The following is a 27,786-nucleotide window of genomic DNA, read 5'->3' on the forward strand; positions in this document are numbered from 1 at the left end:
TTCCCAAGTGTCTAACATGATTAAAAGGCAAAGCAGTCAGGCAGTGGTTCCCAAACTTGGGACACCGCTTGTGTAGGGAAAGTCCCTGGCAGGCCAGGCCGGTTTACCTGCCGTGTCCACAGGTCCAGCCAATCACGGCTCCCACTCACCGCGGTTCGCCGCTGCAGGCCAATGAGAGCTGCTGGAAGCAGTGGGCAGTACGTCCCTTGGCCTGCGCCGCTTCCAGCAGCTCCCACTGGTCTGGAGCAACAGACCGCAGCCAGTGGGAGCTGTAATCAGCCGGACCTGCAGACACAGCAGGTAAACAAACTGGCCCAGCCCACCAGGGACTTTCCCTACACAAGCAGCTTCCCAAGTTTGGGAAACACTGCAGTCAGGGGATGAGGACTGCCAGGAGTTCAGAAATCATGTGAAGTTCCAGCACTACATCACTTCAACTCATACAATACAGGGTCCATCTGCCTCTTAAATTCTATATAGTGGGCCTGATCCTGTAAGCGCCTTCTACATGGTGATGCGCTGCTATTATAATAGAAGTCCAGGGTCTTAGCATTACACAGGATGGAGCCTGTTACAAGCAAGACCCATTTTAGAACCAGCTATTCCTTCCACCTAAACAGTTCTGCTCTCCCATCATCACACCTTGAAGGAATGATTCAACGTCACTGACAGCATCCTCCTCTGTTAGTGAGACAAGGTGGGTGAGGAATATCTTTAGCAGTGAGTAAGAGTTCTCTGGAGCTTGAAAGCTTGTCTCTCTCACCAACAGAGGTTGGTCCAATAAATAATATTACCTCACCCACTTTGTCTCTAATATCTTGGGACCAACACAGCTACACCACCACTGCAAACTCCACTGTTAGTCTCATTTTGGTCTTGGACACACTCTGGCCTTAGCAGGTCAAAAGACAGGAAGCACTTTTGTTCGGAACATTTTCATGCCACATTACAGGAAGGAGGATTGAGATGTTTTTCCACCATATTTCACAGGTGCCCACTGGGGTACAATGTGCAATTTACGTGGTCCGATTGGTATTTGTGTAATTTCACCTGTGGAATCTGCCTTTTTTTCATATCCCATTATTTGTACTTTCACTGTTGGTGTCCTGTGTCGCAGATTCCAGCATCTAGTTGTGTGAAAGACACTGGAGCATTTTACCACTCTAGCATCTTGTTGTCCTGTTTTTCTTTCAAGTCACATACTGTATCTGTTTCAAAAATACGTTTGTCAACTTTTAGAATTCAATAACTGACTTTGATAGAGAAATGACTGTTTCAGTGTATGGTAAATGAGAGTGGTCTAGAACACTGTTAAATTTAAGTCTGGAAAATGAACTTTAATAAAATGTGCTCCAATAATGTGCTGTGACAGCTTTTAGTGAAATCAACTCCAGTACTTTGATTCTCCCAGGAGCGTAGTGAGACATACTCTAGCAGCCATCAGCCATGGAATAAGAGAGCAGATGGCTTTATGATGAATGGCCCTAGAAGCCTAAATTACAACTGCAGCAAATGAAAAATATGTGGAAATTATTCGGTGGCTTTTTGTTTGTACACAAGCCTGCAGTGACACATAGTGGTCACACACCCAGCAAAGAAACCAACCCACCAGCACTGTAGCTGTCAGTCCATGAAACTTCCACTTTCTTTAAAAGAACACCAGTTTACAAAAGACTGCTGCCTCCTCCCTGACTCTGCCCACTGCTGTGGGTACTGAACACAGAGACCTTCGAATAAAAATGTGTCCCCTTAAAGACTGAGAGTTAAAGCACCTTTCATTCTAACAAGTGACAGCTGGCAATGTGATGCACCATAGCTACACACAGCTGCTTTCAGGCTGACCATATTCTTCCCTTTCCTGAGAGCAAATTGCTTGATATGTTTGTGTAACCCTTCTGCCCCTCTGAGTTGGCAGCAACAAGGGCCGGGTTCAGTATCTAGGGCTTCCGTTTCAATACCGCAATGCAAAATTGGTTCGAGCCCCCACCCTGTGACCTGGGACAATTACATACCACCCTCGCCCCCCTCCCCCCGGGCGCCTCTAAGAGGCAATACTTCCCCTCTCACAAGCACAGAGTCTGAGTGTAGCAAAATCTTTTTAATAAAGGAGGGAAACAATGAGGCATTATGTTGGAGAAACACCACAAACACGATTCGTAACACAAACCATGAGCAAAAGACCCACCCTCAAGCTAGTTTGACAGACTCTCAGAGTCTTAAATCCAACCACCCAAAAGATCACCTCAAAATCCCAAAGTCCAACACCCCAAGATTCCCTGGAGTCCAGCAACCCAAAATCCCCCCAAAAGTCCAACTACCCAAAAGTCTCTATCCCTGGTCAGTGCAGCCCCAGAGTTCAAGTTTATCTACAGAGTTCTACACGCACACACCAGCTGGGTGGAAATGGGGGAGGGAGAGAAAACCGGCACACAGAGTGTTAAGGGGCACCTTACGTGGTCCAAGGCCAGCTGCCCCGCCTCTCCATGCAGTTCTGCTGCAGCCTTCACCAGGAGCTGCTCCACTCCACCAGCCGCCCTGTGAGCCACTCTCGCAGTCCTACAAACTGCTCCGCTGCACTCCACTCGCTGTCCCGCGGGCTGCTCCAACCAGTCCACAAACTGCTCAGCTCCACTCCACTCCACTCCACTCACCATCCCATGTGCCACTCCAACTGGCCCACAAACTGCTCAGCTCTGCCAGCTGCTTAGCAATATATCTTCAGGCTCCCCCACTAATCAACACAGCACTCAGCACTTTAGTGATTTCAACTCTTCATGATTTCTGCTTGTAGTAGGGGAGCCCTAGTGCTGGTACACCATTAACCTAAAGTAAATTCAGTACAGTAGCCTATAACTAGGCCCTTGATAGAATCAAAATTAGCTCTGCTATTCAACAGTGGTGGTGTGATTGGTGTCTCAGACCCTCAAAAGGAGACCTATACCATCAGACACAAATACAATACAATACAATACAATACAATACAATACAATACAATACAATACAATACAATACTCTCCTCTCCTCTCCCCTCCCCCCCCACCCCCCAGTTCACTGCAAATTGGAACCCATGTCCCTTGTCCAGCGAGTGCTACTTAGTTGATGGTGAGTCCCTCTGTCATAAAACAGTTCCACTGACCTTGATTCACATAATCAGGGTAACAACACTTCATTCTTCCTGTCCCAATAACAGAGTAACTGGGGATCCCACAGCAGCCAAAGTGACCATTTGGGCAGCTGAGGGCTCATGCTAGGTGGGGTGCGTGTGCCTATGCAAACAAGACCAGCCTCTGAAGTTCTTTTCCACTCTCACCGCCATTCACCATCAGATGTCTGGGTATAGCTCATCCTGACTTTGCTTTCATCTGGTTTCTACAGAACGCAGCACTGGCAGGCCAAGACCTAGATTGCCAAATGCCTTCACCTTCCTCCCATCCCTTCCTGCGCATGTGCCTCGCCTGCACTCCTTCACCATGTGCGTGTGCGCTCACTTCCAGGAATAACTGCTTTAGAGAGAGAACGTGAGCTATTATGGACCAATCAAACCCTCTGAGACACGGGGACACAGTGAAGAGAGACCAGCCACTGTTAATAAATGCCCATACTGGAAGGGAGAGCTCACAGTCAGCATAGGGGAACATAGATTAATGGACCATATCAAGAGTGACGGTGGGAACATTGGGTAACTCTCAATCATTCAAAACCAGGGTGGGTCAGGATTTAAAATGTGCTGCCAGTGGGGGATGCTGGCAGCAGCATATCAGCAACAGCTCAGCACCAGCCATCAGCTCCAGATTGGTTGAAGCATATCCCTGTGGGAACTGGGTGTCTTCCAAGGGCTCAGTTTGGAATGAAGGGAGGCAAAGCACTTGAAAAGAGAAAATCTGGAAGGTCAGGGAAGGGAAGAGACATCTCCAACTATACCTGTCCATCCCCAATATACTGGAATCTTCCCAGTCCAGCTCCCAGACAGGTCATGGACCAGAAATGGCATCAGTGACCTCCTCCTATCCCCACACATTTGCATGACACTCAGTCCCTCCATGGGACTGTCAGCTTTAGTGTACCACACTAATACAGGCCTGGAGGAGAATGCGCTGAGATGCTACCAATCCTTCTTTGCAGGCTGCATTCAGAGTGATGAAGCACTGGTCTACTAGCAGCAGATCATTCACCTGTGAACCTCCAGAGGTACATGCTGTCCTATTCAAGATCTACAGGAGGAAATCATGAGACTGTACAACCTCAAATAACTGTTCTGTCTCCTGTTCTTAGATTGAGCTCTTCTGGGCAGGGCAGATGCTGTGTCTTCCTGAGTTCATGAGCTGCATGTTGTGGCCATTAATAGAAAAGAAAAGAAAGATTCACTTCTGACATGCATAGTGCCATCACCCAGCTATCCTGGCTTCTTGAGTGAGAAGCAGCTGCCCGGAGATGAACTCAAACAAGATGGAGTGAACAGTGGTGAAAAGCTAGCTACATAGCATCACTTGGTCTGGAGAGAGCTTGCCCTCCAAAAGCTACATTGGTTCATGATCCAGCTAGGTTTGTCACTGCCCAGCAGCACCACTAACCATCAGTCGGGGCTGTTTTAATAAGAAAATGTGTATTTGTGTGTGATTATGAACTGAAAATGTGTTTCCCCCTTTTAAAATCATGAGATTTTAAAAATAAACATGTGGCTCCGCTTACTTTCCCTTTGGAATTGGAGTAGCTCACATTTTCAAAGCTTTTCTCTGCAACCACAAGGATTAGAAACTTACAATTTGTTTTAAACCAAAGCTACGATTCTCATGATGTCACATGGCTCTGGGAGTTGGGGCTGTAAGAAAAACAAACGAGTGTTAGAGGAGGGAAGCGAGGAGTGATGACCCAAACAGCCTCTGAATTGCTGCTCCATTGAGAGCACAAGGTGCTGCATTGGAGCCTTCCCAGGAGAGCAAAGCAGCATAGCAGCCTGTACACGACAAGCTGGGGCTCCCATAAGAGGGTTCACTAGGAGGAAGGGCAGCAGAGGGCCCCCAAAGAAAGGCCAGGGGGAAGGAGCAATTGACTGGTGAGGTGGAGGTGTCCCCAATGCAGTAGATTCTGGGAGGGTTGTAGTGCCTCAGTGAATGACTTTAAGTGACATGGGGAGGGGTGAATTGGTTTTGCAGAGAGGGCAGTTCAGGGGCAGTAGAGGCCTAAGAGAGATTTTGGGTGGAGGGTGTATTACTGAGAGGCATGGAATGAAGGATAGATATTTGGAGATGAAGAGTCTTCATGGGAACACGGGAGCATGGAGAGGAAGGTAGGCTGAGTTTCTGGGGGCCGGCTGGAAGGAGGCAAGGCTGAAGGTACCTATAGAAGGAAACACATTTCCCTCAGGGATTGGACCAAGGAAAGTAGTTTCATAGGGTGGGAAGAAGGCAGAGACAGGTGTGTTTCTGAGGCACATGGGCACTAAAACAAGGACTCAAAAAAGGAAGCTCACACTTCCTGCCCCCTTTCCTCACAAGCCCAGCCGGTGCTCAGAAAAAACAGCTGAGCAGCTCTTTACCCAAAGTTTGGTGCCAGGACAAGTGTTGGGAGCTGCTGTTAGGCTCCCAATTAAGTTTCTTGAGAATTTAGGAGAGAGGAGTGGGCAATGTAGTTAAGACAACCTACTTTTCTAGAGTTAACCAGGCCTTAGAGACAATAGGAATACAATTTACACAGAAAGTAAAAAGGACCATCAAGTCAACAAGGGGAGGAGATTTCAGGAAACAGATCACTTTGCATTTTAGCAAACAGCAGTAGGGGGAGAAAACCCATATGAAACTTCCTTCACCACAAGACTCCATGTCTCCTTCCTCACAGCTCAAATGAACTTTACTTTGAGGGGTAATCTTCAGAAGAAGCCATTTCAAAGGCTCACTGGACTATAAAGAAAGGAGCAAAGAATTGTAAATTATCTTTCACTTGAAACAACAAAGGAACCATTTGGACTTTATGGGAGATCCTGACCAAAGGGCCTGGTCAGCTATCTTTGTGGAGCATACGCTAGTAAGGAAACGCCCTTGAACAAAGGCTGTAGCTTGTTTTGTTTGGTCTTAGCCTCTAGAAAGCCTTTTTCACTTTAATTTGCTTGTAACCATTTCTAACTCTACCGTTTATACTTGAACTCACTTAAAATCTTATTGCCTCTTGTTAATAAACTTGTTTTACTTTTAATCTAAACCATCCCAGTGCTGTGCTTGATGTAAAGTGAAGGTTAACTCCAGCTAATGTGACAAGCTGTTGAGTAATATATCTTTAAAGGAACAAACAAACCTTAGTCTCTCTCTGAATTTTCCAGGAAAGGGCTGGACTTTGCAAAGCACATGGTTTAGGAAAATTCAGGACTGAAGGGCATTATGTTCATCTTGCCAGGTATAAACAAGGCTGGTGAAGGACAGAGTGGGGATGTGATACAACAAGCAGGTACCTAGAATCAGAAGACTGAACGAGGGTTGCTTAATACACAGTCATTCAGTGCATGCTTGTGTGATGGATGGAAGCCTCCTGACAAAGGAGCTCCAGTGGCAGCTATTTTGAGGCACTGGGGGGTTACAGGGCAAGCAGTGACACCACAACTCACTGGTCTGGAAGGCACCCCTGGAAAGTTATTTGATCTTTTCATCAACTTTGCAAACACATTTAATTCAGTTTGAAGAAGCATCATGGAAAGCAGCAAAACCATAGGTCATTGCGTTTGGCTTATCTGGAATAAAAACTACATACAAAGACTCCTGAAGTGCGACATGACTGGCTGGGAAATTCAGCAACCGGTTCAACTGGAAGTTGACAGGCCAGGGGTTAAAACCCTTCCTCTCAGCCACAGCCACAGCCCTGGGATGCGCTTCCTTGCGAGGACGGTGAGTCTGTGCGCCTGGGAAGGGGGTGAGGAGAGCGCGGGGCGGGTTTGGTTGTGTGACTGCGGCTCTGCGCGTGGCTGTGACACCTACTTCCCCTCTACGGGAACCAAACGTGGCTAAACCCCTAGACTGGAAACAGCTCCAGGGGCTGCCCTATGCCCCGGAAGGGGAAACCGCAGCCTCGTTCTGAGACACTACAGATTCCGGGGAGCGGGGACTAGGCCCAGTACCGCGAGAAGCAGGCAGTGGAAGGTGCTTTTGTGCGCAGGCGCAATAAGGCCTAGCGCACAGGGGGCCGATGAGTGGGACAGACGCGCGCGCAGGAGGGGCGTGGCTACCCCCACGTGAGGGGCGGCACGCGGAAGCGCCGGCGCGGTCGAACCGAGGCTGCTGGGTTCCGTTGCCCCCTCTCCGATGCTCCGCTCCTGGGACCTGCTGTGCTGCCTCTGGGCCCTGCACCTGCCGGGCGCCGGGGAGGGGGCGGCGGCGGGGCGCGAGATAGACACCGCCCATTACCGGTGAGGCTCGGGGCAGCTCGGTTCCCCCCCCCACCCTCCCCGGGGCCGGGCTCGCGGCGGCGGCTGGGGGCGGTAGGCGCGTCCCGCCCAGGCTTGTGGAAGGGGCCGCGCAGCTGGGCGCGTAGCGGAGACCCGGCTCCGCCCGCGCGCGTCTCCCAGCTGTAGCTAACCGCAGCCCGGACGTGCAGCTGCCGAGCGGTCCCGGCAGTACGGCCACACCGCTGCCGGCCCGGCCAGCGCGCAGCGAACCGAGCGGGGGGGGCGGTTAGCGGGGGGACCCAAGGGCCCCTTCGGCAGAGCCAGGAACAAGCTCCTCGCGTGCCGATCGATCGGTGGGGATGTCAGGGCTCCAGTGTCCCCTCTGTCCGCAGGGAGCGAGTCAAGGCCATGTTTTACCACGCCTACAACAATTACTTGGAAAACGCTTTTCCCTATGATGAGCTACGGCCTCTGACGTGTGATGGACAGGACACCTGGGGAAGGTACCGGAGAGGGTTAATGTCCGTCTGCTGTGTCCGGGGTGTAGGTGTTTCCTAACCTCTCGCTAGACTTAAGAATGTGTAAGACCTTCATCTTTAGCTCTGATGACTCTGTGGGGCACGGTCATGGTCTCCACTGTAACTGTGCCAAGCTATTTGGTAAAAGTGGAGTCTCAAACTGCATTAACTTGAATCCTATAAGTTGGAGAAGGAGAAAATCAATTGGGTCAGGCAAGCCAGGCACCTGCCAATAAAAGAGAACTATATAAAAAAAGATGAGGTGGGGAGGTGAGGTAATATATTTTATTGTCTCTAATATCCTGGGACCAACATGGCTAAAACCACTCTGTAAGTGAAAATAATAAGATGATTATTTCAAGAAATCTTATTGGGAGGTATTTTCCCGCTAAGGCAGTGGGTATTGCTGTTGGAATAAAGTATATTTTTGTTCTTAGCTCCACCTGTTGCCTGGCCTTGCAATAGAGTCATAATTTTGTGTTGATGGTATTAATGGCAATGGTTGTGCTCTGACAGATTCAGCAGGGTGATTTCATGCCTATCTCAAACAGATAGATGCCATGTGGGTAGAATTCCCAATCTTCTCTATGCACAGCTTAGGGGGTCTCAGGTTGACTCACACCGTTGCCTCTCAGTAGCTGGAGTTGCAGTTAGACTTTTTGTTTGTTTTTTGCTGTTCAATATTCAAGTGTTATATTTGTTCCTGTCTGTCACCTTGGCTGCTACTTATCTCATTGGCATTTCCTCACACTGCCTTCTGTTCTCTTTCAGTTTTTCTCTCACATTGATTGATGCTTTGGACACTCTACTAGTAAGTACCTCACTCAATTAGGGCCTTTTCTTGTTAATTTCCCTCTGTTTTACTGTTACTTTCTGCACTTCTTAAACATCCTGCATTAGAGGCCTAGATTTACCTCTGCTCTTCTCAGGTGCTCTTCACCTACTTGTGAGAGTAACTTATTAACTGAGTGAGGGAGAGCCTGCATTGACTTCACTGAGATGCAGGTGCCTGGAGTTCCCAGCCTCGAACACCTTCTAAATACGACAATTCTTCACTTGCTGTAGTTATGTTCCTGAAAAATGTGACTTTAAGCGAAATGATGTTAAGCTAATCCAATTGTCTCATAAGAATTAATGTAAATGAGGGAGTTAGGTTCCAGGGAAATTTTTTTCACCAGACAAAAGACGTGTGTATATATATGTGTGTGTGTGTACACACACACACGCAGTATAAGTTTTTAAACAAACAATTTAATACTGGTACACGGTGATCATGACTGTGAAGCTTGGTTGAGGTGGAGTCAGAGGGTGGGATGTTTCCCAGGGAACGCCTTACTGCTAAATGAACTAGCAATTGACTGAGCCCTCAAGTGTTAACTCTCACAACACTCTACAAGGCAGCAGGAAAGGAGGGCGGGCAAACAGAGACACACACCCTGTGTGTGAGAGAGAAAATGTGCATTTCCCCTTTAAGTAGCTGGCGCCAGGCTTAAGAACACTGCTTTGTTATTTAAATCAGCTTGCTGAGACCTGAGACAGTAGCTACTGCCTTGAAGCCCCCTCCCTCTGTCGTGTGTTCCCCCTGTTCTATGCAAGCAGGGTGCAGGAACGGGGGAAGGGGAGACACCCTGATATTAGCCCCTTTCTTTCCCTCCTCCCCCCGTACAGCAGGCAGGAGTCTCTGGGAGCAGCTCCAAGGCAGAGGGCAGGAGCAGCACATGGCAGTGCAGGGAGGGACAGCTGCTGCACATGGAACTTAGGGGAGCGGGGAGCTGATAGGGGGGCTGCTGGTCCACCCTGGTTTCAGCCACCCACCAACTAGCTGCAACGGGCTGCTCTTCCCGCAAGCAGCGGACAAAACAGGCGGCTGCCAAATGACATTAGAAGGGAGCATTTCACAACTTTAAACGAACGTGTTCCCTAATTGATCAGCAACTTAACATCAAAACGTTAACTAGGACGACTTTAAGTGAGGAGTTCCTGTATGGCATAAGGACTCAGAATGAGAGGGAAAAGTTTTGAAGTCAAGTAGGAGTCATTTTCTTAGTATCTTCTATAACCTCCATTTCATGAGTCAGCAGCTTGTGCTCCCAGCTAGTCACAGGCGGCAAGTTGTATGGGCCTGTGGTTCCTGGACTCCAGCAAATTCAGGGCCGAGGGAGCCTGGCTTCACTAATGTTTGGGGCTGGGGCTGTCTCCCGGCCCCCCCTGCTGCCCCCGCACACCTTCGTTGAGCGTTCCTGCCTGCCCTGGGCAGCAGGTGGCTGCCCCTGCAGCTCTGCGCTATGCTCCCTCGCTGGCCATTGCCAGCTACAAGAGAGCTGTGCCAGAGGAGGAGAGGAGGCGCATGGCTGTTCTCCCCCCCTCCCCCACAGCAGGCAACTCCAAGTCATCTCCAAGGGGGGTGGGAAGGCTGGTCTAGCTGGACCTCCTGAGCAGCAACCTGGAGGGGCTTGGGTGAATGTCAGGCTGGGGAAGGCCCCCGCCTCCCCTGGAGCTCCCTGCTGGTGGCAGAGAGAGGGCTGGGTGGAGTCCTCTCTGGCCCCTAGCCCTGGAGAAGCCTGCCTGATGCAACCCAAACTCCTCATCCTCAGCCCAGCACCTCAGACATCCTCCCGCACCACCTCCTGCACCCAAACTCCCTGTCCCAGCCCAGAGCCTGCACCCCCTCCTGCACCCCAAACCCCTACCCCAGCCCAGAGCCTGCACCCCTCCTGCACCCAAACTTCCTCCCAGAGCTGCGGGGGCGGGACTTGGACCTGTTTGGCACCACCAAAAATTATACAAACTTGCTGCCCCTGCAGCTAGGGCCAAGTGAAAAAGGTTTAAAACAGCATCTAAACCTACAGTGAAGCTGCTGAGGAGTTTGTCATGTGTTCTTTATCACTGATCCTTTGTTTTCCTGAGCGTAATCATTTGCTGCCTCATGAGCCTCCCTCTCATTTGTCCTGATTTCTTTTCTAGATTTTGGGAAATGTTTCAGAGTTCCAGAGGGTTGTCAATGTGCTGCAGCAGGGGGTGGATTTTGATATCGATGTAAATGCATCCGTCTTTGAAACCAATATCCGAGGTGAGCTGGGTGCTGGAGTAGGGCTTAACTTGGAAGTCATTTGTGTCTCATAATCAGTTTGAGTTCATAATTTATATATAGCGCAGAGGAGTAATGCAGAACAGCAGTGGGAATCGAATTCTGCTGCATACAAACTAAACAAGGAAAAATACACCTCCCTTCCTCCATTGTGCTTTACCTCCGAGCCCCCTTTTGAATGGTTCCAGATGTAAACTGTGGATTCTAGGTCTGGAAGGGACCTCAAGAGGTCATCGAGTCCAGTCCCCTGCCCTCATGGCAGAGCCAAATACTGTCTAGATCATCCCGGATAGACATTTATCTAACCTACTCTTAAATATCTCCACAGATGGAGATTCCACAACCTCCCTACGCAGTTTATTCTAGTGTTTAACCACCCTGACAGTTAGGAACTTTTTCCTAATGTCCAGCCTAAACCTCCCTTCATGCAATTTAAGCCCATTGCTTCTTGTTCATCTTAGCCTCTAAGGACAGAACAAGTTTTCTCCCTCCTCCTTATGATACCCTTTTAGATACCTGAAAACTGCTGCTATGTCCCCTTTCAGTCTTCTCTTTTCTAAACTAAACAAACCCAGTTCTTTCAGCCTTCCTTCGTAGGTCATGTTCTCTAGATCTTTAATCATTTTTGTTGCTCTTCTCTGGACCCTCTCCAGTTTCTCCACATCTTTCTTGAAATGCGGTGCCCAGAACTGGACACAATACTCCCGTTGAGGCTTGACCAGTGCAGGGTAGAGCAGAAGAATGACTTCTCATGTCTTGCTCACAACACACCTTTTAATGCATCCCAGAATCACGTTTGCTTTTTTTTGCAACAGCATCACACTGTTGACTCATATTTAGCTTGTGGTTCACTATAACCTCCTAGATCCCTTTCAGCTGTACTCCTTCCTAGACAGTCTCTTCCCATTCTGTATGTATGGAAACTGATTGATATTGTGCCCTAAGTGGAAGCACTTTGGATTGTCTTTATTAAACTTCATCCTGTTTACCTCAGACCATTTCTCCAATGTCCAGATCATTTTGAATAGACCCATCCTCCAAAGCAGTTGCAATTCCTGAGTTTGGTATCATCTGCAAAACTTAATAAGCGTACTTTCTATGCAATATCTAGTTGTTGATGAAGCTATTGAACAGAGCCAGTCCCAAACAGAGCCCTGCGGAACCTCACTGTTATACCTTTCCAGGAGGATTGGGAACCATTAATAACTACTCCTGAGTATGGTATCCAGCCAGTTATGCACTCACCTTATAGTAGCCCCATCTAAGTTGTATTTGCTGGTTTATTGATAAAAATATCGTGCAAAGAGGTATCAAATGCCTTACTAACGTCTAGGTATACCATATCCGTTGCTTCTCCCTTACCATAAGACTTGTTATACTATCAAAGAAAGCTATCAGATTGGTCTGACATGATTTGTTCTTTACAAATCCAGGCTGGCTATTCCCTATTACCTTACCACCTTCAAGTGTTTGCAGATGATTTTCTTAAATTACTGTCCATTTTATCTCCTTGGCATAAGAAGTTAAACTAACTGTCTGTAGTTTCCTGGGTTGTTTTTTATTTCCCTTTTTATAGATGGACCATATATTTGCCCTTTTCCAGTCTTCTGGAATCTCTCCAGTCCCCATGATTTCCAAAGTTAATAGCTAGAGGCTCAGATACCTCCTCTATTAGCTCCTTGAGTATTCTAGGATGCATTTCATCAGGCCCTGGTGACTTGCAGCATCTAACTTTTGTAAGTGATTTTTAAACTTGCTCTTTTTTTATTTTATCTTCTAATCTAAACCTACCCCCTTCCCATAAGCATTCACTATGTTAGACATTCCTTTAGACTTCTTGGTGAAGACCGAAACAAAGTCATTACGCATCTCTGCCATTTCCAAGTTTCCTGTTACTGTTTCTCCCTTCTCACTGAGCAGTGGGCCTACCCTGTCCTTGGTCTTCCTCTTGCTTCTAATGTATTGATAAAAATCATCTTGTTTCCCTTTATTCCGGTAGCTAGTTTGAGCTAATTTTGTGCCTTTGTAATCTTTCTAATCTTGCCCCTGCATTCCTGTGTTGTTTGCCTCTATTCATCCTTTGTAATTTGTCCTAGTTTCCATTTTTTTAAATGATTCCTTTTTATTTTTTAGATAACGCGAGATCTCATTGTTAAGCCAAGGTGGTCTTTCGCCACATTTTCTATCTTTCCTACGCAGCAGAATAGCTTGCTTTTGGGCCCTTAATAGTGTCCCTTTGAAATATTTCCAACTCTCCTCAGTTGTTTTTCCCCTCAGTCTTGATTCCCATGGGACCTTACCTATCAGCTCTCTGAGCTTACCAAAATCCGCCTTCCTGAAATCCATTGTCTCTATTTTGCTGTACTCCCTTCTACTCTTCCTTAGAATTGTGAACTCTATGATTTCATGATCACTTTCACCCAAGCTGCCATCCACTTCCAAATTGTCAATGAGTTCCTCCCTGTTGGTTAAAGTCAAATCTGGAACAGCTTCCCCCAGTAGCTTTTTCAACCTTCTGAAATAAAAAGTTGTCTGCAATGCAGTCCAAGAACTTATTGGATAGTCTGTATCCCGCTGTGTTATTTTCCCAACATATATCTGGATAGTTTGTCTCCCATCATCACCAAATCTTGGGCTTTGAATGATTTTGTTAGTTGTTTAAAAAAGCCTTATCCACTTGTTCCACCTTGTGAGGTGGCCTGTAGTAGACTCCTAGCATGACATCACCTTGTTTTTTTTATCCCTTTTAGCCTAACCCAGAGACTCTCAACACTTCCGTCTCCTATGTCCATCTCCACCTCAGTCCAAATGTATACTTTTTAATATATAAGGCAACACCTCCTCCCTTTTTCCCCTGTCTATCTTTTGTTGTGGAAAATTGACCACACGGTTGATTTTTAGATCAGACAGCCTGAGGCTTCTTTATTTCATACAAGCATATATGCAGGGAGAGACAGCATGACCCCACGCAAGAGATAAGCTGCTCTGCTTTCTACAAATCTTACCAAGCTTATAAAGGTTAAAACTGCAAAACGTGGCACGCTGGTTACACATATTAATTGCCTTATTGGGATATAATATCAAAAACAAGCAGGCTGACCATTTAATTTTCCCATTTATGGTTTTTCCTGTTATTGTCAAGTCTGCGGTTTGACTGTTCTAACACTTTTCGTTGTGGTCTGGTTATACAAAGACAGCCGTCAGAACTTCGCATGCCTTGGGACCCTCTGTCTTATCACCTAGTTCCCTTCTCCAGCTTCAGTTCCCCTCATTTTGGGCCCTGACCACATTTTCCTGCCTCCGCATACCCTTTGTACAGATAAACAAGCTTAGCTGCTGCTCCATAGCTTTTGCTCATTAGGCCTCAGGCCTACTGCTGCTCCATAGCTTTTGCTCATTAGGCCTAAGGGTGGGGGGTGGTTTCCCTGACACCTTCCTGAGAAAGCTGTACCCATCCATACCAACATTCCAATCATGTATTATCCCATCAAGTTTTGGTGATGCCAACAATGTCATAATTGTATTTATTTATTTATTAGCACTTCCAGTTCTTCCTGCTTATTACTCATACTTCTCGCATCTGCCTATAGACATCTAAGATACTGATTTGATCTTGCCTCCCAGTTTTGCCCTGACCCTCCTTTCTCTCTGCCATTATAGCCTCCGCTTCCTCCTATCTCTGACCCATCTCCCAGGTCTTCATGTTCTCCACTTACCTGTGGGCTTTGCTCACCTCACCTGTACCTACTACAGTCTGTGTTCTTGTTCAAGGTTAGGTTTGAGTTTCAGAATGAGAGGTTTCATGCTGAAGTCATAATGTTACACATCAAATCTGCTTTTGCTTCTAGAATAAGTTTGTCCTTTGAGGCAGACGATGTTCTGGAATTAGTCTATTTAAGAAACGATGATTAGAGTCCTGTTTCTCTTGAAAAATATCATGAGGACTTCTGCCTTCAGTGCTACTTGTGTGTTTTACCCCTTCAATTCCCTCCACCTAAATGACACTTTCAGGGAAGAAAACTGTACTATGCTTATTCTCATTCTCCTGCCCAGCACTGCTCTGCTAGTTTCTGCACCCTGGGACAGTTTCTGCTAAAATATTTTACACGATAATAGTTTTTGACCTATGCTTGCACATTTCTAAACTCATTTAAAATACAGAACAACCCCACCCTCTTTTCAGTTGCTCAAACTTTATTCTCCTGATGTCATAATTCCAGTAGTTCTTCAATTGTCTATAGAGTAGTACAGATAAATGGGCATAAGTAAGATCTGCTGTTTCTAATACAATGAAGTAGAAGAAGTGCTTCCAGTTCTTTTTGACAGTATACTAAGAAGCAAGACTACAATTTTTTTTTCCCTTGCAAAGCATCTTTGGTTAGCACCTTTTTAGACACTACAAATGAGCCATCTGTCTTTCCCTTTCCACCCACAACTTCCTAGTTACACAATCAAATGCTGCTGATTTGGGGATTTTGTGGGCAAAACTATCAGTTTGTTCCTCCCTATACTTCTTGTTGAGCCCCCCGCTTTGCACTGTTCCAGTGGTTGGTGGTCTCCTGTCTGCTCACTTGCTGTCTAAGAAGGCTGGTGTTGAAGTGGAAGCAGGATGGCCCTGCTCAGGACCTCTTCTGAGGATGGCGGAAGAAGCTGCTCGTAAACTCCTACCGGGTGAGAACCTTTCCAGAGCAGCATATCTAACTTCTCTCTGCACTCTTCTGCGTAGTAGATGCTGCGTTAACTGGCCAGTAGTAATACAAGTGGCATCACTTCAGCATCTAAAATAATCCCCAGATCACTGGAATCATAGGGGAAGCCTAACTAGCTGTATTAAACAGCCATATTTTTGTCAGTGTTGTTGAAGTCTGGGGAATGAGCCTAGGCTCAAATATATCCAAATACATCCTTCCAAAGCAGCTGTGGGATGGTTGTTGGAAACAGAATGCAGGACTCTGGGTCACTTGAGACAAAATGTTATAGGAGGTGTCTGTTCTTCTGAAATGACAGCATTAGGTATATGTAATGCCTGTGGGAAACACCCAAACCATAGCATTATCAGTCACTTGAGCATACACCATCATGTATATTAGTTACTCCAAGCAAAAAAAGTTAAAAGAACATTAAGGTGGTTAAGTGATGGTCTCTAGAGGCAGAAGATGTGCATAGTCAACTCTGCCCGATTTGTGGGCTTCCATTAGGATACAGAGTCTGAGTATGTGAGTTGTTGTGGTGTTTTTATGTGCCTCATCCGGGGTACAGGTTGGACTGCGCTCAGTTAATGAGGCAACTGTTCAGTGTTTGCATCCTCACAGAGATCATCCCACTTGTGCAGTGAGGTAGGCGTACCCTCAAACATTGAATGCTAAGTGATAAGACTCCTTAATTGATATCCAGCATTTCTTGTCTAGCCTTCTGGGTTCTCCCTCTATCCCCTATACTGGGCAATGGTGCCATCTCCCATTTATTTCGGTGTACTTGTTGGGACTACTCCAAATCCTGGTCTCTTGCGGGCATCAATGCTTGAATGAGAGGTACAGGCAGTAATAGTCAGCCTGTTTAAATGTTGTTTGGTGATGGATGCCGAACATTCTCCAGTGAATCACGATTGTGATGTGTTTCAGCTTTTCAGACCCCAACTGGGATGCCATATGGGACAGTGAACTTGCTGCATGGAGTAAATGCTGGAGAGACCTCTGTTACCTGTACTGCTGGTATCGGTACATTCATAATAGAATTTGCCACATTAAGCCATCTTACAGGTGACCAGGTGTTTGAGGATGTGGCCAGAAAAGCCCTCAAGGCCTTGTGGAAAAATCGCTCAGATATTGGATTGGTGAGTGGGGGGAAATGTCCTTCATGTTATACTAACATCCTTTTTGTAAACAGTGTACGATACTAGGTAAGCCAGGATAGATAGAGGACATGTTAGCTTTAAATTAGTGATCCCTTTATAGTACACTTCTACCTTGATATAACACCACCCGATATAACATGAATTTGGGTATAACACGGTAAAGCAGTGCTCCGGACGGGCGGGGCTGTGCACGCTGGTGGATCAAAGCAAGTTCGATACAATGCAGTAAGATTTTTTGACTCCCGAGGACAGCATGTTATCGAGGTAGAGGTGTACTACATGAGTATAACTGCAATACCAGTAATCATGCAGTAGGTGGCACATGTTCTGGTGCTGTCCCAGAACACCCGTAACTTCAGTTAAAGACCATATCCACCTCAGATACATTATGCAGTTCTTGTATTCCACCCAGAAAAGGCTGGCGGGCAAATATGTTGTGGTTTTCAGTTTTATAGTTTTTATAACTCAGCTTTCTTTTTGATCCCCTGTCATTACTGACTCACAGCCTCCTTAAAATGCTGCTTTAGCGCCACAACTCCAAGCTTAGTCTCTGTTGAAGGGTGATTTTTATTCTTTTAAATGAGACCAGTCAATTCAGATGTTTATGGTTTAGGCTTTGGAGAGGAGGGCTGGAACACAATTTTCCCATACTTAAAATATAAATATTTTCTCTTGACACTTACATTTTGTTCACAAAACTTGGACATTTCTGAAGTTTAAAAATGTCCGTCTCCACATGTGGCTAGACCTCAATAAAGAACTTGGCAAATTTAATGGAAAAAATTATGAACAACTACAAATGTTTCCACACATGCACTGTAACACAGGAAAAATCTTTAGGCATATAGTTATGGTCTTGCCCAGGTCCACAATGCCATGCTGTAGAACTTGAGTGCCATAAATAAGTTTTTTTTTTTTTTTCCCTTGCATCTAAAGAGTTTTCTAGCTCAAAACCCTTTGGAATTTCAGAAAAATGCAGTTACTCTATTCTGTAGTCCTGGAGTTCTGGTCAGATAATACCTAACAAAGCTGCACTTTATGGCATTGTAATTAATAAAATCCTAGGTAAAACTTTATACTGATGAGGCACCAATGTTGCAAATTAAAAATGTCACAGTAATGATTCCCATAGCAATGTTTTCTGCATTTCACAACTACAACCAGGTGTAGTTGTGAAATGCAGAAAACAGTTAATTCAACCTGAAGGTTGCAAATTCATAATAAAATCAGGACAGCAATGCTAATGTTGTATTGCTGTATGTGCCTGTATTTCATAAAGTTTGCCAAGTGTTTTGGAATCCGTTTCTTTGAAAACCACTGTAGAAAGAGAAGATAGTCCTCAGAATCTAGTATCGACAGGCAAGCTTTGGCTTGTCTTTAAAATCTTCCTTTTCCCACAGGTGGGTAACCATATTGATGTGGTAACTGCCAAATGGGTAGCCCAAGATGCTGGCATTGGGGCAGGGGTAGATTCCTACTTTGAATACCTTGTTAAAGGAGCCATTCTGCTGCATGATGAAGAGCTGATGTCCATGTTCCTAGGTGAGAGCTTTTTTTTTCCCTGGATGACTGGGCCTTTTTTCACCAGATTGTCCCGAGAGTGTCTCCTTAAGTGCACCTGCAGATATCTGTATGTGCACAAAGAGGCCCCTGGAAATGTGACCGTAAGCATCTCCATGGTGAGACTCACTTCTGAGATATCTTCAGCTCTGGGGGTGAAATTCTGGCCTCCCATTGATCTCAGTTGAGCCAGGCTATTACCTGTGTCTTTTTGGAGCTAAATTTCTTTTTGAAACATTTGGTCTGTTAGACTCCTTCTTTTAGCAAGAGGACAAAACTCCTTTCTAGACTGTTTCCTGTAGTGATGGTTTTTGTTACCAATAAGTCCTTGTCAGATTTGTGAGTGTTCTGTATGACAGTTAGTGCTCTGGGAGGAATGAATGTTCTTAGTGTTAATTTGATTAAACCACGGTGGAAAGGGGGCTTCTCTTCTGCTGTTTAAAAATTGAGTTGTGTTAAACTATTCTTCTCTGCTTCTTTTTAGAATATAACAAAGCCATTAGGAACTACACAAAATTTGATGACTGGTACCTGTGGGTTCAGATGTACAAAGGGACAGTGTCCATGCCTGTCTTTCAGTCCCTCGAGGCCTACTGGCCAGGCTTACAGGTAGGAAGAGAAATAGCATACGCTAATCTTGTTTCTCCCTGTCTTGAATCCATCTGCACCGCAAATACTGTGCCGGGGCATGTGATGATAACTTTATCTTCTGTCCTGGTTAAAGCCTAGATCTGCTCCGTAGTGTAGATGGACTTCACCTCCTGCTGTCTTTGGCAGAGCAGAATTAGACTCCAGCAGTGCTACATATAGAGCCATATATTAAGTGTGAACGAGGACAGCCATATTGTAACCTGCTTTCCTAATGCAGTTGTTCTTATGTTGGGGGGGGTGGGGGGCTGTGAAAAGAGGCCAAATCCCTTCCCCATCTCTTCCTAAACACGTTTCATGTGAGTTTTTCTTGCTATGAGAATTGTTTATTGAGTAGTTCCCAGTCCCTAGTGTCCTGTAGTTGACTACACAGTAGCAGCCCCTCTGTTGCTGAAATGAAAGGAACAGTGTCCTGTAGCTGAGTCAGGGAAGCTCTAGAATGAATACTCTGAGGCTCACATCAGTCAGAAGGGATTAGAAAACTTGGTATGACTTCAGAGATCACATGGAATAGGATCCAACAGAAAAGTGTCACCTGCTTCCTCTTTAGCTCCAGCTATTCTTAAGATACCCTGTCTGAATATGACTAGTTATATTATTCAAACTCTGGGAGCAGTCCACTGACGTCTCATTTAATGACTGTAGAAGAGAGGGTTTTTTTTTTTTTTTTGGTAGCTAAGTCCTGTGTAGTTTGTTCTTCCCCAACTGAATGTTGCCTCACTGGGTGTTTTTTTCTTTCTCCAGAGTCTGATAGGGGACATCAATAATGCCATGCGAACATTCCTCAATTATTACACTGTTTGGAAACAGTTTGGTGGGCTGCCTGAGTTTTACAACATTCCCCAGGGGTATACTGTGGAGAAGAGAGAAGGATACCCCCTTAGACCTGGTAAACAGAAGCAGCAAATAACAAACATGTTGATACTGAGTCCTGCTTTTACTCTGGTGTGGTAATTGTTACCTAACCTCTTAACCTGCAAGCTCTACGCTAGTGCAATAGTAACTTCATTCCCAGGGCACTCCCATTTTCCATTTCTGGCAAGACACACGTTCTAGAGTCTGACTTTCACTCTAGGTAGAATTAAATTTCAAAGGAGCCTAACCATTGTGCCAGTTCTGAAAAGGGCCCTGTCAAATGGGTTAGGTCCAAAAAGTAGGATTTGTGGTGTTGAAAAAGATGAATCAGGTGTAGTAATAAGTGTTCTCAAAGTCTGTCAGTAAAAGGCTTTTTAATGTGAATGTTCACTTGCACACATGAATTCTGCACTAGTGTAACTAGAAAGTGAAATTGACTATAAACAGACCAGTCTAGTTTTGCTGAATGAAGTGCATAGAATAAAACAGACTTTTGCTATTCCTCCATTTTTATTAACCGTATTGCAGTTGAGTAACGCAAATAAATAATCCTGTGATGTAAGATCCTCTCTGAAACTGGAAAATAACATTTCTTCATTGTTCCTTTTCTGTTCCACAACCATTGATTTCCCTTTTCCCTGTTTCTTACAACACTGCTGGTTCTACTTTTGTTTACTTGTGCGCCTGCATCATGTCTGCAAATGAGTTTGTTAATTTGAGTTCCCTGAACAGCTGTTACAGCAGCATAACAACATTCTTCATGTGGCGTGTAAACTGGACTTTTTTACTCAGCAATGCTCATTTTCTTAGCATGTATTATAGCATCACAGTAGCAATGTTTCTAGAGTAAGGAAAAGAGAGAGTGCACCTGATACCTGCTGTGGGTGTTTCCATGTTGCCCACCACTGTGTCTAAACACCAGGAAACCCTGTCTTTCAATAGCTCATAAAATTAATGTATAACTTTTTTTTATGGGGCTGAAATTTCTGAGGCGGAATTGCAGTCTGAAAGCAATTTTCTAAATTTAGATTTTTTTTTTTTTTAGGGCAGGTTTAATTTTAAAATATTTTTTAACTTCACTTCATTCCCATCCCCCAAATGTGAGGCAGAGAATGCTTAGTTAACCTGTCATCTCAGTTCAGACTATTTAATTTCAGATTTGACTTGTCCTCTGGGAAGATGGGTGCCTATGGTGTGAGCCAGAGGCAATATATAGGGCTAACTGATCTGATCCTCTTAAATTGTATTGATGAATCTATGCAAATTGCAGTGGTGTCTTCTGTGCACTGTAACAAGGTCTCTGTTGCTGGATTTTGCAGAGCTGATCGAGAGTGCCATGTATCTGTACCGTGCCACACAAGATCCCACCCTCTTAGAACTGGGGAGAGATGCTGTGGAGTCCATAGAGAAAATCAGTAAGGTGGAGTGTGGATTTGCAACAGTAAGTGTCTGCTGAAAATCAGCTTTCAACCAGCAAGTGTTGGTCTCTTGATAGTTTGCCAAAGAGGATGATGTTTGTAGGCTGGCTGATCACTTGAGGAGAGGGGAGGTTTTCTTGTTTTTTAAAGACAAATCAAACAGTTTCTTGTAAAACTCAATTTTGTAACTTCAGGGAGTAACTCCACTGCCAGAGCAGTAAGGGAGTTAGGCCCATATTGTGCCCTGCTACTGTGTGGGTACCCAAAGCTAGGAATGGCACAAAAAGCCTCAGCACAGGGAGTGCTTCCTCTTAGTGCCTCTGTGAGTGCAAGGGGTTGGGAAGAAGGCAGGGCCAGGGCATGTTCCCACTGCATGCTATGGACCTGTAGGGGAAGGCACGTCTCAGCGATCTGCTGGAATGGTGCAGGTCTTCATTGCCCCGACATGGGCCTATGCTGATCAGATACAACTGAGCCTGTACAAGTGACTTCTTTCCACTTCTCTAACACCTGCCATTCAAGGATCTCACACTGTTGCAATGAATCGTTAATGCACAAACACCAAGAATTCAACCTCGCAACTCTGACGTAGATAAGTCCCCGTTTTATAGTTTGGGAAATGGTGGGTAAGTCACTTCATGTCACTAGGTGACATAGGAAATCCTTAGCATAGAACTCCTGTCCCCTGATTCCAGTCACTTACTCTAACTGCTAGACAGTTCAGCTGGATAAAACAGCCAAAAATAAACTGTTAAAGTAATTAATCTTAAATGTCGTGCACCATCAAGCCAAATGGCAACTCCTCTGGGTCAGGATCGGCAGTGGACTGGTGAGTGCATGTATTGCTTTAGCTGTAGGGATGAATTCCAAGCTGACTGTTTTCCCAAGTTTATGACATTTAGGAGCACTCCGTGAGGTTCTGGGTTCAGGATAGATGTAATCCACTTGATCTGCTCTTTTACAGATCAAAGACCTGAGGGATCACCGCCTGGATAATCGCATGGAATCCTTCTTCTTGGCTGAAACAGTGAAATACTTGTATCTGCTCTTTGACCCAGATAACTTCATTCACAACGATGGGTCAGCCTTTGATGTGGTGCCCATGCCTTATGGGGAATGCATCCTTGGTGCTGGAGGATACATCTTCAATACCGAAGCTCACCCCGTAGACCCTGCTGCCCTGCACTGCTGTAGGAAACAGAAGGAAGAGCAATGGGAAGTGGAAGACTTAATGAGAGAGTTTTTGTTTCTGAAGAAAAGCAAAAAGTCCACATTCAAAAGAACTGCAGACCATAGTGAGAGGGAAAGCCAGACAGCCTCTGCAAATGTTTCCTCAGAGAGAAGCAAGGGGGAAATGAACCCAGAGAAGAACACCAAAAGGAGAATCCCTCTCCTGAGCTGCCCTAATCAGCCCTTTACCTCCAAACTTTCAGTTCTGGGACAGGTCTTTCTAGACAACACGTGACTCCACTGCAAGTCCAGGTTGTTGAAGTTAATAAATCCGCTTGGATTTGCATTCTGTGGACCTTTTTGTTCTGTGGGAAATATTTTTAAGTGGGGGTGGAAAAGTGCAAAGCAGAATTTCCACTGTTATGTAAGATATCCTTCTGTTAGATCCCCTTGCGCTCTTGCCTTCTGTATTGTGTGAATCAGGGTTACTGCTACATTTGTTAACCCAGCTCAAAGTGTTATACGAGAATGAGTTGCCAGTTTGGAAAGCAGAAATCTCTGAGAAGGAAGAGCCTGCAGCCTGTGACTTTTGCAGCTGTGTTGAATGCTCTGAGGCTGTTTAAAGTCTCAACCATATGCAAAGTTTACAGTGCTTCCTGCTTAAGAAAAGAAGGAAATTGAACTACCTGGCTGTAGCAACATGAGAACAGAAGCTAATTACTAGCAGTAACTTCTCTTACTCTATAAATTGCAGATTTGCTTTCTGATTAGCCTGAAATTTTACTGCTGGTCCCAGGGGATCACTTGGGCACAGGCTTGAACACCCAGAGCTTGCAGATGGGGAATAGTTCATGGGCAACCTCTATTCCAAATAACAGGTTTTCAGTTCCGTGCTTGGCTGTTGGACAAATGAACTGTACCTCTGGCAGTGGGGGGGAAACCAACATGGAAGGGTCTGTTAAGTGTCACAAAATGGGTTCATTTGTGTCATAAAAAAATTCTCATCATACATTCTCTTACATCTAGCACTTGTGCTGGTTGGAACCATGTGAGTGATGCCGTCCCTTAGGAGGCTGGCTGGGTGGATGTCACCTGGAAGCTGTTTAAATTTCTGTAGTTTTCTGGGGCCTGTGATATGGGGAAGGAGGGACTTTGCGCTGGGGATTAGAAACCCTTCTAACCCCAAGGGATGACACTTGACTGACTCCCCAAGTGTTTTGTCTGCCTCTGCTCTGAAAAACCCTTTCTCCTTCCCTGCCTTCAATGTCTAATGTGACCCATCTCTTTCTAACCGCTGCATGAACCTTCTTGTTAGGAGATAATGGGGCAGTCAGCAGGAATCCAGGCAGCATGAGGCAGCCAGCCCATTAATAGGGCAGGGGTCGTGTGGGGTGGGGAGATAGGAACAAAGCCAGGGAAAGACACCGATTCTGTTCAGAGTGAGGTATAGAATACCCCAGTCCCTCAGTACAGGGGAGAGGCTGAATGGACATGTAACTCCTCTAAAAGTGGGGGAGGATGGGTTTCTAATGGCCCCATTCTTTTATGGAACCATGATGGTTCCCTTCTTAATAGTGAAAAGCCTTGCTCCTGAATGAACAGGCCATGGGTGGATCCAGCAGCACCTGCCACTCTGTGAGAGTCATGAGTTATAAAGAACCCTGATCCTTCTGCATCAACAGAGGAGATGATCTTCCAGGGCCCCCTGGGGAGCCTGTCCCCTCCTCTATCATGGTGGCCTGGTGCATTGCAAGAGTTTAATTTTGATGTAGCAGGACCCAAACTGCCCAAGGCTGGCGATGGCATTGCCTGATGGTTTGATTCCATATAGTCATTCCTAGCTTCCCTTCTACCTTTCCTTGCATGTGCAATACATCTGTTCTTGCTTGGGGTAGCAGAAGCTGACCAAGCAGGGGCTCTCTATGCTCATTTTTATGCCAATAGTGCCCCAAGGTGTTAAGTAGAATGGAGGCCTTGGTGTGGCAGTTGTCTATAACTTTTGCCTGTTTTAGGAATTGACCATGGGAAGTCAGTCAAGTTATTTTCAATAAAGAACGTTGTAAACGCATGCAGTAGAACCAGACAACCGAGATTAGTCTACACCAAAAGGGCCATAATTGATAATCCAAGGACTGTTGGAATTATGATGATTTAAAAACAAGTGATGTGGAGCCAGAAGTTAGTTAACTGAAATTGGTGTGTTGCATATTAGACTGAATTGGTGAATTAAACCATGGGAAGACAGGATATTCCAGCCCACCACTCCCTTTTTTTTGGTCTTTGAAGAAAGACACTTTGGTCTGGGGGAGATACAGGGAGAACTCTCAGAAGCTACTGGAGGAGCTTCACATCATGGCTGCCATCCCCACCATCTCCTGGGACCCTGTGCCTTCAGCTTCCTGATCCTGAGGGATGTTCTGACCAGACTAGACCAGAGACAGGGACCCTAATGACATCGTCACCTGTACCGGCTCCACTGAATCCCAGACACCAGCTTGGATGAAATGGGATTGGACTGTAACAACATTGACAGCTCCAGCTAATCACAACTAACTTCTTTTTTCCCAAAAGGACAGTTATTACCATCTGATACCATTTAAGAGACTGTTAGACAAGGATGTTTTCCTTCTAAAAACTCTCCAGCTTAAGGGGGAAAGGATGTTGTTAAAATAAAAGGCTTACTTAATGCTTTACATTCCAAATACTGTAACTGTTTGTCCTTTATCTTTAATAAAAGGTTCAAATTATTTTTACTGGCATGTTTACCATGATATACTAGGCAGGCTAAGGTCTCTGTACACAAAGCCCCAAACAGTAACTAGATTATGTTAACACAGAGGTTCCCAAACTTTTTGCCAGCATAACCCTGTTTTGAGACTTTGTCTCCAGTGCCCCCAGATGACATCATAGCAACCAAGGAATTTACACATGAAGTACATTATTTAATGCTCTCTAATGTCACACACGGGCTTGCATGTTGCAACAGAGCTTCCTAAAGTCTGATGGCATGGTAGAAATTGCACATCTAATCTCCGGTTGTGACATCCACAGTTGATCAACCCTGAGACTTGATGGACACAAGCGCTGAATCCAGCTTCACACACGTACAGGGCTTGCGAATGGCAGCATGAGTTTGAAGGTGCAGGATATTCATTCTTGTGACAGTGAGCCAAACTCCAGGAGAGAAAGTTGAGCATCTCTTCCTCGCAAGAATCTATCACAGGAAATTTCAGTGAGCTGTTCAGTTTCAGCTGCTGGCAACTCCCTGGCATCAGGCTGGCACTGAAAAGGGGTTTGCACCCAGTTATACTTTGTCATATCCAGGTTGGGGGGGGAAAGGATGTAAACTGTTCCTCTGGCTGGCTGAGATGCTCCACCATCATCTGTGAAGGAGGCTGAATAATTTCATTGTCAGCCAGGAACTTGCAAAGCTGAAGAACAGATTCATAGTTTGTCTTCAATAGGTTATACTTCTAGAAAACAATAAATCCTGTGATTTTGATTGACTCAGCTGAAGGATAAGGTGGGGTTCTTTCCTTGCAGAGCTGTATTCAGCTCATTCAGATTCCCAAATATATCTATGACATAGGCAAGAAGGCATCTCTTCTTCTGGGCACACAGAAAATCAACACATTCGCTCTCTTCACAGTCCATTGCACAGGCACATAGCTCATCTCTCTGTCCAGAAAATTGGCCCAGCACTTTTCATTTTGAGAGCTAACAAGCTTCAGTGTGGAACAACAACACAGTACGAATGGACCTCAAGTCTTCACACAGTTTTGCAAAAAGACCATGTCTCTGAACAGAATGTCTTCAAGAGCTGCACCATATGTGTGAGGTCGCACTGTGTGTGTGAGGTCATACCGCAAGAAGATTGCTGTTTTGATCTACAGTCTGGTGGCCAGGTCACACTGGGTCAGGGCTACCATTTTGCAGGCAGCCTCCTGGTGTGGCATTTGTGGAGCAGATCTGGACATCGGGGGGGGGGGGGGGGGAGAGGGAGAAGACAGGACAGGTGCTATCATCTTGCAGGCTCAATCTGGCCCATTGGACCCATGAGCATATGTTCCTCCACCACCATCTGCTGGTGGTGGCACAACCCCATTTGGGGTCACAACCCGCAGTTTGGGAACTGCTCTGTTAACACCTTTGTCCCATATATTCTATCTATCTCCATATCACAACCCTCAAGGTGGTGTACAAATGCATATGAAGATATATTCTGTGTTCTGAGGAGCTTGCTTTGATGCCTTGACTGTGAGGTTGCACGTGCTTATTCACTCTGCAAACACAAAGGCATGCTTTTCTCTGTATGCCTATAAAGTTTCTCCATTGGTGGGTGTTCTGTAACTTAGTCAATTCTCTGTCCTCTTTGGTGACTGTACAGAGTGCTCAGATGGAGAACTGAGGCAAAGTGAGGCCAAGTAACGTACCAAAGGTCACATGGGAAGTCTGTGGCAGAGCAGGGATTTAAACATGGGTCTCCCAAGACCTAATGCTCTAACCACTAAGCCAGGATGGGATTGCATTTCTCTACACTTCTCCCCAGTGAGACAGTGTGTTGTCTTCATGTTACAGATGAGGAACTGTGGCACAAAGAAATTAAGGCCAAAATTTGCAAAAATCTCCACTAATCTTGGATGTTTGAGTGATTGCAGCATGGCAAGCTTGATTTTTCAGAGTATTTTTTATATCCCGGGCACTGTGTTGAGGGGATCCAGCTGATCCTCAGCCATCTTGGGAAATAGGAAAGGAATATTCCCATTTTACAGATGGGGAAACTGAGAAAAACAGTAAATTTCACAGTGTAGTAGCAGAACATGCCTTAGAACTCATAATCTCTTAATTCTCACCAATGCTCAGTCCACCAGGCCCCACTGCCATCAATATTGAGCAGTCCCAGCTTCACTTCACTTCAGTTGCACATCTGAGCACTCAGGATTTCTGAAATTCAGGCCACAGGTGGCTGAAGTTGGGCATCCAGAAACTGAAGCACATACAATGCCTCCTGCAAGAGCTTTGGCAAAGACAGGGAGATAATTGAGTTTTGCCGGGTAGCAATCATTTGCTGTAACTCTGAGATCATCCTTTCTTTTCTTGCACTCCTTGCCTTGTTTGCTGTACCTCGGCTACCTTTTGAAACACACAAAGGAGGGCTATCCTACAAACAGGAACCTCCTTCCCTCTACGTTCCTGACTCCTTCCCTGTGCACCGTCCATCCTGTGCACTGAATGAGATAGAGGGATTGTGGAAACTATAATATAAGTTCTTGCAATCATAGCCTGTGTAAACCTTCTGTAACCTT

The 27,786-nt window shown here is 45.6% G+C and overlaps 1 protein-coding gene across 2 annotated transcripts; it reads left to right on the forward strand.

The window, feature by feature from the left end:
* Positions 1-7,197: 7,197 nt before the first annotated feature.
* On the forward strand, positions 7,198-25,225 carry EDEM2 (ER degradation enhancing alpha-mannosidase like protein 2). 2 transcript variants are annotated; one of them, XM_032793342.2, is made up of 11 exons: positions 7,198-7,390; positions 7,762-7,872; positions 8,659-8,698; positions 10,852-10,957; positions 15,521-15,646; positions 16,597-16,808; positions 18,230-18,371; positions 18,874-18,998; positions 19,782-19,926; positions 21,212-21,333; positions 22,275-25,225. In XM_032793342.2, exons 1-11 carry the CDS (start codon positions 7,287-7,289, stop codon positions 22,773-22,775), a joined length of 1,734 nt encoding a protein of 577 aa, XP_032649233.1. In that variant the 5' UTR covers positions 7,198-7,286; the 3' UTR covers positions 22,776-25,225. The 2 variants fall into 2 exon arrangements, with proteins under 2 accessions (XP_032649233.1, XP_032649235.1); XM_032793344.2 differs by lacking the exons at positions 7,198-7,390; positions 8,659-8,698; positions 10,852-10,957 and having other exon boundaries at positions 7,769-7,872; positions 22,275-22,826.
* Positions 25,226-27,786: the final 2,561 nt, after the last annotated feature.

This window comes from Chelonoidis abingdonii, chromosome 14 (assembly GCF_003597395.2).
Source record: "Chelonoidis abingdonii isolate Lonesome George chromosome 14, CheloAbing_2.0, whole genome shotgun sequence".
Lineage (NCBI taxonomy): Eukaryota > Metazoa > Chordata > Testudines > Testudinidae > Chelonoidis > Chelonoidis abingdonii.

What these genes read in the sequence shown, in the direction of transcription:
- EDEM2 (XM_032793342.2), top strand. Translation starts at nt 7,287, where the DNA reads ATGCTCCGCTCCTGGGACCTGCTGTGCTGCCTCTGGGCCCTGCACCTG. An exon ending in GGACAGGACACCTGGGGAAG is followed by an intron (nt 7,873 to 8,658) that starts GTACCGGAGAGG and finishes GTTCTCTTTCAG; the next exon opens with TTTTTCTCTCACATTGATTG. An exon ending in TGCTCGTAAACTCCTACCGG is followed by an intron (nt 15,647 to 16,596) that starts GTGAGAACCTTT and finishes GATGTGTTTCAG; the next exon opens with CTTTTCAGACCCCAACTGGG.